This window comes from Pan troglodytes, chromosome 8 (assembly GCF_028858775.2).
Source record: "Pan troglodytes isolate AG18354 chromosome 8, NHGRI_mPanTro3-v2.0_pri, whole genome shotgun sequence".
Classification (NCBI taxonomy): domain Eukaryota; kingdom Metazoa; phylum Chordata; class Mammalia; order Primates; family Hominidae; genus Pan; species Pan troglodytes.
The window spans coordinates 43,853,060-43,866,964 of NC_072406.2; the positions used below are offsets into that span (position 1 = coordinate 43,853,060).

The window sequence follows — 13,905 nt, forward strand, 5'->3', positions numbered from 1 at the left end:
GGAAACATAATATTTTGGTAATACATAGGGAATGATATTTTCCCCCAATAGTGAGGTCATAAAGCAATGTTAAGCACTAAATGCAAAGCATCGAATTACAGTGGTACTCCTTGCTACTGTGTGTTCAATGTGAAGGCTGGAGAATCACAGATCTTGCAATAGTAGTTTTCTTTGTAGCTTTACTGAACTAAGAATTTATGGTCACCTTCAAATAATATGTTACTTTATTAACTTGAAATTTATAATGCACAAAGTCATTTTATCTGAGAAAAACGTCATAAAAATAGCTTTTATTCTGTAAATTATCCTGAGGCTTCTACTGTGCTTTCAAAGTTTTTACAAGGTGTATTCATATACAGTTGATTCTCATTATTTGTAGATTCTGTATTTGTGAATTTGCCTACTTGCTAAAATTTATTTTTAACCACAAAATCAATACTTGTGGTGCTTTCACGGTCATTCATGGACATGTGTGGAGAAAAAAAAAGTTTGAGCCACTTGACACACAAATTCCCAGGTTAGGCAGAACAAGGTGATGTCCTGCCTTCTTCTTTCAGCTCTCATACTGTAAACACGCATCCTTTTTACATTTCAAAAACTGCCACTTTTTTTTTTGCATTTTGTGCTTCTTTCTCTTGGTGATTTTACTGTTTACTTACGGTCTCCAGCATAGTGCTGGGTGCTGTCTAGTGCTCCTAACACAAGAGAACTGGGATGTGCTCTACGGAGAAAACACTTGTATTAGAGAAGCTTTGTTGGGGCATGAGTTATAGTGCTGTGTCTCTGAGTTCAATGTTAAAAAATTAACCCTGTCTATTAAATAAAGTATCTTTTAACAGAAATACACTTATAACAAGGTCATGTATCAGCTGTTGACAAAAATGTTGTGACTAGAGGCTCACAAGAACCTAACCTTGAATATCGCCTAGGAACAAATGGCTTAGTATTTGCTAATTCAGTGTTCCTAATAGCCTTCTAGAATATAAATACTACAAATAATGAGAATCAACCATACCTACTGCATTTGACTGTTACAGGACGAGAATTACTATCTCCATTGGAAAGATGAAGGGACTGAGGTTTACTTATTTGGCCAAGATCACAGAGCCTAAAAAGAAGCATGTAACAATGACCAGAGCTCAGCTGTCCAGATCAGTGTTCCTTCACCAGATGGAGAGGAAAGGGGAGATATGGCCAAGGAGGAAAAGAAAAAAATAGAGAGCTTAAGAAAATAGCTTTCATACCATGTTCGAAAGAGTGAAACTACGATTAGATAACAAGAATAAACCACTTTCAGGTTAAATCCCCATAAAAGGAAACCCCTGCTTGGATAGGCAGCCCAGTGTTATTAATTACAACAGCTGCAAGAGAGGAGCTTAGTTTGGTTTTATTTTCCCCCCTTTGCTTCTTTTGCTCACTGTCTCTTCAAAGGTAACAAATACTTGTTAAATGAACATTTGCTTTCATTGGTCTTAGAATTCCATCCACTTTGGTGTTTCATTAAAAAGAAAAGATGACAATATTTTCACAGCAACAGGTGTGATTGATTTATAAAAACTGTTTGAGAGTTTAAAGTATTTTATACATAATTTAATATGCATTTTGAGAGCCTACTACATGCCAGGATGCTTTAAATCCTACTAAAGATAGAAAATTCATCAAGAACTTTATAAAAGACCTAACTGATACTAAGTCCAAAATAAGTAAGGTCTTTTCCTCAAACTTTAAGAATGATATGAGTATTAACTAGCTCCTCCCTAAGTATGCCTTACTTGAGTTCTAATATTCTTATTCACAAATACCAAAATGTTAGGTCTGTAAGCTGTAAGTATACACTTTTATGTCTGCGAGACATAAAATACATTTTTTAGACAGTATCATATTTTTTATTGAATCAGAAAATCTAGGGGTTTTTAAAAAAGATTCAAATATGAATTCACATGATAGACAGTAATGGCTGTGGTTGTACAGTCAAATCATGTAAAGATTTGGGAAATTAGTAGTAGCTGTACAGCACATGTCCAGCTAACTGCAGTGGGTCCAGAGGGGGCCGCCTGTGTGTCTACGTCAAACCATTTGCTCTCTCCACCCCGACTTCTTACTTTTATGAAATAGAAATAACACTCACAATTTGAAAGCTACCTTTAAATAATACAAATGTTATGGCAGAGTTGAGAAAAGTGGTAGAAGAACTGTATAAGAAAACTTTTCTACCTGCAGAAGACTTGTCTAGGAAATGGCGAACTTAACTGTAAGGCTGACAAGTGACTAAGAATTGAGAGACTCGGCCAGGCAGCACGGTGGCTCAGGCCTGTAATCCCAGCACCTTGGGAGGCTGAGGTGGGCGGATTACAAGGTACAAGTCAAGCAAGTGGAATTTAAGCCAGGGGGTTAAATTTAAGATCAGTCTGGCCAACATGGTAAAATCCCCTCTCTACTAAAAATACAAAAATTAGCCACGTGTGGTGGTGCGCTCCTGTAGTCCCAGCTATTTGGGAGGCTGAGGCAGAAGAATCACTTGAACCCGGGAGGCGGAGATTGCAGTGAGCCGAGATTGCACCACTGCACTCTAGCCTGGGTGACAGAACAAGACTCTGTCTCAAAAAAAAAAAAAAAAAAAAAAAAGAGGTCAGGCGCAGTGGCTGACACCTGTAATCCCAGCACTTTGGGAGGCCAAGGCGGACAGATCACGAGGTCAGGAGATTGAGACCAACCTGGCTAACATGGTGAAACCCCGTCTTGACTAAAAATACAAAAAATTAGCCGGGGGTGGGGGCAGGCACCTGTAGTCCCAGCTACTTGGGAGGCTGAGGCAGGAGAATGGCATGAACCTGGGAGGTGGAGCTTGCAGTGAGCCAAGATCGCACCACTGCACTCCAGCCTGGGTGACAGAGTGAGACTCTGTCTCAAAAAAAAAAAAAAAAAAAAAAAGAATTGAGAGACTCCAGTAAAACAGACTCTCACTTGACTTAAATGAAGATTCCTTCCTGACCAATGAACAATGAGACTTGCATTAACCCACTGTGTAGGAACTTAAAATTCATTCTGACTACCCAAGGTACAAACTTCAATGGTCAATTGGCATAATCACAGTGAACTACTTCTTAGCACATAAGACACATACATTGTCCCTGTCAGAGAATCATCTGGTGATACTGCTCACCTGTGTGAGTTTTCTTATATGGGAAGTAAATAAATTCACTTGCATTTTTAATCAGTGTGGTGACTTTGTCTTTCTTTCACCAAATCTAAATAGTTGGCCTTATTATGTTGTTTTCATGCCTCTTTTTTGAAAAACACAGTTTAGTTCATCATTTGAAAATAACAGACAAAAAAAGGTTATGGAAAACTAAATCCTATCCCTAAATCCTGAAAGAATGATATAGAAAATTGTAACAAAATAAGTCTCATGAACTTCTCAAAATTCTATAAATTATATTCTCACACAGAAAGGAATAACGGTGACACTAGGTTATAATAGAAAAATCTGTAATATAGTATAACTTATCGTTAGAGTGACAGTACAATGTTAAATCTCTTTATCTGAAATTAGATAACATTTAAATAGAAGAAACCAGAATTTCAAATTTGTTTTCTCCGTTAATAATGCTGCCAGTTCTTCCTAGCTTTAAACCCCTGGCTTAAATTCCACTTGCTTGACTTGTACATATATGTTAACATCCTGAACAAATGTCATCTCCTCCATTTTGTTTCCTGACCAGCCTCAAAATCTCTGGCTTAACCAACTGTCCTTTCATTCTGATTTTCAAAGTATGTCATACTCACTTCTAGTACAGCATTAGTCATGCTTTATTCTAATTAAGGACATGCACATATGCTGTTCCAAAAGGATTTTAGAGCCTAAAAGCTCAGGCTCTGTATGATTTACCTTTGGATTCTTCATAGCATCTGATAGTTCCTCGTATGAATTACCTTGGTGATCATTAAACCTGCTTCTACCATATGAACTTTGTTTGGGGACAGTATGTTAGTACAGCATATTTTCCTTAATTTAAGCCTCACAACTCTGTTGGTGATGTCTTATCTGAATTTTATACAGAAATGCATATAATACGTGTGTATGTGTTTATAAGTTGGAAATTCAAAGGTATCATAATTTATAGCTAGCCATCAATGGTTTGTTAAATAAATCAATCTGCATTTAATTAATAAATAGCATGTGCCCAGCAAACTTCTCATGTCACACAAATTATGTACATGCAATTAAACAAATATATATGTAATATATTACGTGTGTGTGTGTGTGTGTGTGTGTGTGTGTGTGTGTGTATATATATTTAGAGACAAGGTCTTGTTCTGTTGCCCAGGTTGGAATGCCATGGCATGATCATAGCTCACTGCAGCCTCAAACTCCTATGCTCAAGCAATCCTCCTAGCTCAGCCTTCCAAGTAGCTGGGACTGTAGGCATGAGCCATCACGCCTAGCTAATTTTGAAATTTTTTTGTAGAGATGGAGTCTTGCTATGTTGCCCAGGCTGGTCTCAAACTCCTGGCCTCAAGTTATCCTCCCACCTCAGCCTCCCAAAGTGCTGGGATTACAGGTGGGAGCTGCTGTACCTAGCCATAAATTATATTTGATCATAAACAGAATCATAATTAATACATCTGATGCTTTTGTTAAAAATATTAATATTAATCTAAGACATACAGAAAGCATTTGAATGAATGAATGAGTAAATTAATGAATAACTGGGCAATTCTTAGGACTTACACGTATTCACATATATTATTTTTCCTTATTGATGTAATTTTCCATAATTTAAGTTATAATTTCTGCTCACTTTGGTTTAAAATGGCTTTAAGCATTCATATGTGTAATTAAGCATAGTATGTTTGATGAGAGAAAAAGGAGATGATCAAAAATTATTAGAAATATTCTTTATAAATTGTAAATTCTTATAGAAATATCTTTATAAATTAAATATTCTTTATAAATATATATTCTTTATAATTTATATAAATATTCCTTATAAATTTTATGATAGATCTGAGTTCAAATCTTGGATCAGTCACTTACTGGTTGGTGGTCTTGGCAAAAAGTACCTAATCTTGAACTTGTAAAATAAGGTTTACGTCTAACTTATTGTGAAAATTAAATAAAGGATGTAAAGTTGTAGGTAGAATGATTATCACAATGGAGGCACATGATTGAGGTTTTTTTAAGCTATTATATATCCTCTGTCAAATTCCAGGATTGGGCTTAAGCATCTTTAGTCCCAGAAAAGACTGGTAAGGAGGTTTACTTGAGCTCTGGGTAGGGCCAAGGGGTCTTACTTTCCGGTCAATGGAAGTATCCAAGCTTATGTGATAGCCCAGAGAGGTAGGCATCAGAACAAAACAAACTGTGATGAGAAGCAAAGCAGCCAAGAGGTGTGAGTGCTTTCTCCCTCTGTATCAGCCAGAGCCAAGCAGCTTGTTGCTTAGTTACTCACATAGACAAACCTTTTCAGAGTCTGAAAGGAACACCTAGTCATTCTCGATTTTTCAATGAGAAAACTGAGGCTCAGGGGCAAAATAACTTTGCCTGGGGTTCCACAGCTGGTTGGAGGCAGGTATGGAATGGAGTCCAGCTTTCCTGATACTTGTTCCATTATTTTTTCTCCTAAGCTTCTCCTTGCTTGCTTGGATAAAAGAAGGTAATACCAGCTAGGACACTGAATTTCAAACCCTTGATCAGCTACCAAGTGCTGCACAAATCTTCCAGAGGATATATACCAGAGAACACTCAAGGAAAACACACGCTCTTTATTTCTAGTTGGGGTTTGCCCATCTCCTTTCTTGCCCTAGTGTTCCCGGCTGGATTTTGTGTGAGTCTCAAGGACTCTCACTCTCTCTTCAGATCAACTCCTGGGTAAGAATCAAACTAAGGGATCTAATTCCTGCTTACTCCCCATGGGTCCCCTTGGAGCATGTTTGGCCTTCCAAGGCCATTAGGCATCCCAAGCAAGAGGCGGCCTCATGGCCATCTCACTGACCAGTCTCAAAGATGAGGATATTAATAATAGCCATTGAGAATGGTAGTTTTATCATCATATAAGTGCCTACTATGCAAACAACAATATGCTAGGTGATTTACATATGCTATTTCCTTTAGTCTCCACATATCCTATAGAGTGGAACTTATTATCTTCATTTTATAGATTTACAGATGTGGAAGCTGAGGTCAAGTGATACACCTAAAGTTTTACAGTTAAGTGGTAGGACTGAGTTTCAAATCCAGATTCCATGTGCTCAAGAGTTATGATACTACCTTTCTCACTGATAGAGAGATCAAAGAGTGTTTGCTCTATTTAAGGGTCCTTCATAACAAATTCCCTCCTTTCACTAAAAGCTACATGTTCCACTAAGGCAACCTAATTTTGCCTCATTAAAGATATGTCTTTTTTCTCATACATGTCAGAACTTCTCTTCCGTGTGGAAGAGACTAGATGGGGCAGGGAAAGACTGGTATTTCTCCCTGGGGTTAGAGTGTACCCTTTATGGTGAGGGTAATTTAATTACTCTTGATGAAGAAAGGACTCTACCTCCATCTGGAGGTCCAGGTTCTTCTGGAAGGTCCAGAAGTGCCTGTTAAAAAATCATTATTTTATTTTTTATACATTGCATAAAGTAAAATAGTTTTTCTATTTCTTTTTAAATGGATATCAGGGGAAACAGGCAAAGAAATGTATACACAAATTCTATAGCCTCTAAGTGTATGTCTACAGATGTGTGTGTGAATATATATGCATATATTCTTCTACTCACTAAAATACTTGTGTTATTTTGTTTCAATAAAGCCAATACTTTTTAATTTTATTGATATCTGTTAGTGCCAGTTAACTGCCAGTGAATAAGCAGGGCTCTGTGAGTTTTGGGTGGAATGAGATGGCTGGGCTCTCAAGGCGCTATAGCCTAGAAAAGGAGACAGGTCCTTAAAACTCAGGAATCCATATACACTCAAATTATTTACCAAAAGAAATGAGTTTTCATATATAATTATAATTTTTATTTTTAATTCTAGGAAATAAGTTACCTTATGATTAGAGGTCAATGACATTCAATGTATCAAATTAAAACTATAACAGACACATCACCATTTTCCTCAGCAGTTTAACTTACCTTCATCTTTTGGTGGTACTGATACAGAATTCTGCATTATGATGTACTGGACTTGAATAGTATCTTTCCTAAAAATAAGCAAGCACAAATAAGTATTAGAAAGTAATTGAGAGAGCATGTTAATGCATACTAAATATAGAAATTCTAAGCTGTTTTTTAAAGTTTGTTTTATAACTACATGAGTAATAAGAAATGGATTGAGCTATTAAGAATTGATGTTTTTATTTTCTTCTCATTTTTCTACAAATAGGATTTTATTGAATGTACTAGAATGGGCTTGGAGACAGATGCAATGACACATCAGGGGCCTTAGTCACACTTCTGCTCTCATGGGGTCATGTGTAAGTAGGCAAAGTTAGGATTCTCTGAAAATGTACTCTCTGATAATTGCTTCATATACTTTAAGAAGAAATAGCTAAAATGCTTAACAGTATAAAGGTAATATAATTGTAATATAATCATTTGATGAAATATAACTCAGTCATTAAAATGCAACTGTGAAGATTATGTAGCAACATAAAAAATGTTAATGATGCGATGCACTGGATAAACATGGATGAACATGCTAAATGATGGACACCAGCATTACAAATACACAAAAAATAAAGGCACAGGAAAACACATGGAAGAAAATACGTCAATATATAAATTTACAGTGTGTTTGGTGATGGAATTACAGGTGTTCTCCCCCATTCCCCATATTTTAGCTATTTTCCAAATTGTGTATAATGTAGTATTCCATATTAATAAAATATCTGAATAAGACAATTCAAATGTTTGAAAAATAGAAGTAAATTTTTTTATAAGTTCTTAAACAAAAAAATGTTCCTAAGCATGACACCAAGTACAGAGCCCATTAAGGTAAAGACTGATGAATTTTTCTATTTAAAATTTTAAATATTTTTAAAGTAAGAAAATTGGACAAAATGAAAAGGCATGATTCCTACTTCTAGCCAAGATGGAGTAACAGAGACCAGATTCATGCTTCTGCCTGAAACAACCAAAACACAGACAGAACATATGAAACAATGTCTTCAAAACACTGAACATCAGTGATAGAAGCAGTAGGCAGAGAAATTCTAGGCCGACAGGGGCGGGTCCCCAGTGAAACAGCACCTTCAAGTCAAAGTAGCCGGAAACCTGCTGCCCAAGGTGAGAACTTCTATCCCTGTTTGCCTGTTCTCTCCTGATTGGTTCTTTCTGAATAATGTCTTTTTACCAATCGAATGTTGCCTTTTCCAAAACTACCCATGGCTTGCCCTGCACCCCCATTCTGTGCCTATAAAGACCCTGGACTCAGTCAGTAGAGGAGAGAAGCAGCTTGACTGGAGAGAAGCAACTTGACTTCAGAGGGACAGCTGGACTTCAGAGGAAAGATAGCTTAACATCAGAGAGACGCTCTGACTTCAGGGAAGATTACCTGACCATCCCATCCCCCTTTCCAGCTCCTCTCTCCGCTGAGAGACATCCATCGCTAAATAAAATTATCTGCCTCCACCATCCTTCAAGTGTCAGCATGACCTCGTTCTTCTTGGGCACCACACAAGGGCTTGGGACCCACTGGATGCAGGTACCCAAAAAAGGCTGTCACACTAGCCCTTTGCCCTTGCTGGTGCAGTGTAGACGCCCCACGTGACAAGACAAGGGGCCCACTGAGCTGATAACACACTGCTGTCCATAAACGGCAAAGCTAAGCTAAGAGGGCATTGTAGCATGCCCTCTGGGATTCTGGGGATCTCCCACCTGGGCACCGCCGCAGGGTGTGCATGGAGCTTGCTCCTGCCGGCACCCAAAGCAGCCAGCCTGAACCCACTCGCTTGCTCACGTGCTCCCTCCTGCAAGGGGTTGAGTGTGGCAGGCTGAGTAAACAGGGCACCCCCATTGCAAATCTGACAAAGGGGTCGAGAAAAATCCTGCATCATCAGGTCAAGAAAAACTGATCCCCGAGAGCCAGGAAACAACTGCAATGAGCCCTATTGAAACAACTGCAATGAGCTCTATGTGAGGAAAGATCCTTGCAGAGATTTCCAGAATACTGGAAAAGAGAGCTACACACAGACACAGCACAACAGAGAGGGTCCTCGCTGGGTTATTTACCTTTGTAACGATCAGCACAGGCAAGTGAGGAAACACCCCAAGACCAGGGAAAGGTCCAAGGTACACTACAGTCACAGAAGAACGGGAATATTGCCTGTTCCCATTAGCTAGGGTGAAAAAACTCATAATCCACAAAAGAATGGGTAGAGTACAAAGAAGGGTCTTGCCTTAGTAGGGGGGAATACTTAATTCTAAACTGTGCATTTCTCTGGTTTCACGTAAATCTTAAAGCAAGACATGAAAGAATCAAACTGTTTCAAACTATTTTAACTATGTACCAGAAAAAAACACAAAATATTTATAGAAACACAAAAATATCTACCACCCAATAAAGTAAAATTCATAATGACTGACATCTAATAAAAATTATCAAGCATGCAGAAATGCAGAAAAATATGATCCATAATTTAGAAAACAATCAAAACTGAGCAGGACTGACATATATTAGAATTAGCAGACAAGGACATTAAGTGTGTAACTAGATTTCATGTGCTCAAAATGTTAAGTACAGGTAGAAAAGACATGAAAAAATTCAAATAAAATTTCTAGAGATAAAAACTATAATGTATAAGATGAAAAATATACTGCATGAAATTAATGGCACATTAGACATGTCTGAAGAAAATATTAGCAAATCTGAAGGCACAGCTATCGAGACTACACAGAATGGAGAAGACAGTAAAATTAAAAAAACAAAAAACAAAAATCAGAATTGAGAGCATCAGTGAGCTGCAGGCCAACTTTAAGAAGATTAATATACCAGTATTTGAAGAGGGGAGAGATGGAAGGGCAAAAAAATTATTTTAAGAAAGAATGGCAGAACATTTTCCAAATTTGATGAAGCTGTGAACACACAGATCCAAACATCTCAAAACACTGATTCATGAGAAACATGAAAACATATTAAGGTATATCATTGCCAAACTGCTCAAAACTGGTGAAAAAAAAAAGTTTTTAAAGCACCCAGAGAAAAAGACACATTGCATATAAAGGAACAATGATAAGGATAACAACAGATTTCTTTTTTTTTTTTTTTTTTTTTTTTTTTTGAGACGGAGTCTCGCTCTGTCGCCCAGGCTGGAGTGCAGTGGCGCGATCTCGGCTCACTGCAAGCTCCGCCTCCCGGGTTCACGCCATTCTCCTGCCTCAGCCTCCCGAGTAGCTGGGACTACAGGCGCCCGCTACCACGCCCGGCTAATTTTTTGTATTTTTAGTAGAGACGGGGTTTCACCGTGTTAGCCAGGATGGTCTCGATCTCCTGACCTCGTGATCTGCCCGCCTCGGCCTCCCAAAGTGCTGGGATTACAGGCGTGAGCCATCGCGCCCGGCCCAGATTTCTTACTATTAATAAAACGATGCAAGTCTGGCTGGACGCGGAGGCTCACACCTGGAATCCCAGCACTTTGGGAGACCAAGGCAGGCGGATCACCTCAGGTTGGGAGTTTGAGACCAGCCTGACCAACATGGAGAAACCCTGTCTCTACTAAAAATACAAAAATTAGCTGGGCATGGTGGTGCATGCCTGTAATTCCAGGTACTCGGGAGGCTGAGGCAGGAGAATCGCTTGAACCCAGGAGGCAGAGGCTGCAGTGAGCCGAGATTGTGCTATTGCACTCCAGCCTGGGCAACAAGAGCAAAATTCTATCTAAAAAAAAAAAAAAAAAGAAAAAGAAAAAAACAAAAACAAAAATAATGCAAGTCTGAAGACAATATACAATAATAACAACTGTAATCTAGAATTCTTAGACCTCTAGGCCCTGACGTCTTCTCTGGTGACTTCTACTGAATATTTAAGGAGGAAATTATACCAATTATATATAAGTCCTTCCAGAAAATTGAAAAGGAGGAAATGTTTACTATCTAAAAAGTCAGCATTATCTAGATATCAAAACCAGACAAATCCAGACATAGAAAAGATTCCTATGGCCCAATATCCCTCATAAGCACAGATGCAAAAGTAATAAACAAACTTCTAGTAAATCAAATCCAACAATATGAGAATACATCATGACCAAGTAGAGTTATCCAGGAATACACAACTGGTTTAACATTCAAAATAAATGCAATTTACCATCTTAATGTTATAAAAGAAAACTACATGATTATTTAAACAGACACAAAAATTGTATGTGATGAAATCCAACATCCATTACTGATTTAAAAAAAAAACCCTTTATAAATTAAGAATAGAAAGGAACTCCTCACTCTGGTGAAACACATCTTATGAGAAACCTAAAGCTAAAATCATGCTAAATAATGAAAGACTGAATGCTTTCCCTCTAAGTTCACAAACAAGAGAAGGATATCTATTCTCACCACTTCTATTCAACCCTGTATTGGAAGTTCTAGCCAGTGCAATAGAGCAAAAATAAATAAAATGTATTCAGATTGTGAAGCAAGACTTAAAATGGTCTTTATCTGCAGATGACATGATTGTCTAATTAGAAAATTCAATAGAATCTACAAAAAAAGCTCTTCTAATAACTGAGTTTAGCAAGGTTACACAATACAAGATCGATATGCAAAAATAAATTATATTTTTGTATCCTAGAAATAATCAGAAATTGAGACAATAAATCAGAAATTGAGACACCATTTATAACAGCATAAAAATGAAATAATTAAGGATAAGCCTGGCAAAGTATGCGAAAGACCTATACACTGAAAACTAAAAAACACTCATAGAGAGAAATTTTAAAAGATCTAAACAAATGAAGAGATATATACCACATTCAAAGGTTGGAAGACTCAATGTTGTTAAAATGGCAATTCTCTTCAAATAGATATATAAATTCAATGTGATCCTAATCAAAATCCCAGTAGACTTTTTGTAGAAATTAACCAATTTAATTTTTAAAATTCACATGAAAATAGAGTTCAGAATAATCAAAATTTTCTTAAAAAAGAAGAAAGAAATCAGACTAATGCTACTTTAGTTTCAAGAAAGAGATATATAGATCAATGCAACAGAATAGAGAGTCCATAAATAAATCTACACAGATATGTATTTTCATGAAAGTCCAAAGGGAAAGCTGTGGAACATGAATAGTCCCTTCAACAAAGGATGATGCTTTCTCTGTATGCAAAAAACAAAAAAGAATTTTGAGCCACACCTCACACCATATACAAAATTTGAAATGCATCATATACCTAAATGTAAAACACAAAACTTCTGAAATATAAAACTTCTAAAAGAAAATACTGTGCCCTTTAGTCAGGCAAAGGTATCTTGGACATGGCATCTGAAACATAATCCATAAAATAACAAACTAATACGCTAAACTTCATCAAAATTGCAAAATTCTGCTCTTCAAAAGATACCAATAAGACAATGAAAAGACGAGCCATAAATGGGAGAAACTATTTGAAAATAATCTGATAAAGAAATTGTATATAAAAACTCTCAAAACTAAATAAGAAAACAAATCTCCCAATTTACAATGGGCTAAAGAGGTGAACATACACTTCTCCAAAAAAGATAACTGGCCTGCAAATAAGAACATAAGAAGATGTTCAACATCATTGGTTATTAAGAAAAGATACACCTGCCTTAGGATCCAGCTAATCCCTTCCTACCAACCCAAGAGAAACGAAAGCGTATGTCTATACAAAAACTTGTACAAAGAATGTTCACAGCAGCTATATTTGTAGTAGTTCCCAGCCAGAAACAACCCAAATGTTCACCAACAGATGGAATATATAAACATACAATGGAACATTACTCAGCATTTTAAAGGAACTGTTGACCTACATCACAATAGAAATGAAGAAACATGATGCTATACGAAAGAAGATAGACATTAAAGAGCAATACTCTATGATTCTACTTGCATAAGATTTTAGAGACTATAAACTATAGTGGCAGAAAGCAGATCAATGGTTGCCTGGGGACAGGGGAGACAGAGAAGGTTGGAGGACAGACTCTATAAGCAGACCTGAGAAACAACATATACCCATCCATCGAGGTGAAGAATATATTCATTATCTTGATTATGATTAAGGCTCCAAGGGTATATACGTATATCAAAATTTATCTCATTGTACTTTAAATATATGCAATTGACTGTATGCCAATCGTATCTTAATATAGCTGTTAAAAATTAAAAGGTAAATATTGGGAAAAATTTAAAAATTCTAATAGACGTACAGACATACATTTATTCATTTAACAGATGTTGTTTGCAGTATTACTATGCACTCTGGAAAAGATATACTGGACATGGTTCTTGTATTCTTGTCTAATATAAAAGAAATAACAATGAGATAATGCTCCACTATAAAAATGAGTAAGGACTTAAAAAATTTATAAAAGACAACATTTAACAAGTAATCATCAGAAAGAATGTTAAGACTTACTAAAAATCAAAGAATTGCAAATTTCCAAAATAATACTACTTTTTTGCCTCTAAATTGGCAGAAAAATGATAATACAAACTTTGGGGGAAGTCTGAGGAAAGGGGTATGCTCATTTACTTCCTGTATTATAGTTGGCACAAACTCTCTGGCAATGTGCATCCTGAGCTTTATAATTCTGCATTCCTTTTGGCCCAGACCTTCCTTCCTTCCACATGCAGGAATTTTGCTCAAAAAATCATCATTGTAACATGTAAAGCCATCATCATTATCATCATCCTCATTACCTTTAAAGAAATGTTAAGGGTGCTATTTAAAATACACAAAAAATGT

The 13,905-nt window shown here is 36.8% G+C and overlaps 1 protein-coding gene across 27 annotated transcripts in view; it reads right to left on the reverse strand.

Moving 5' to 3' along the window:
* Window positions 1-13,905, reverse strand: part of ZNF438 (zinc finger protein 438) — a 186,920-nt gene that overhangs the window by 25,067 nt on the left and 147,948 nt on the right. For all 27 annotated transcript variants that reach the window (XM_054660929.2, XM_063781539.1, XM_003951616.6 and 24 more), the window contains one exon: window positions 7,123-7,190. In XM_054660929.2, coding sequence (XP_054516904.2) covers window positions 7,123-7,159 — 37 coding nt within the window. In that variant the 5' untranslated portion in view covers window positions 7,160-7,190. The remainder of the gene's footprint in view (window positions 1-7,122; window positions 7,191-13,905) is intronic.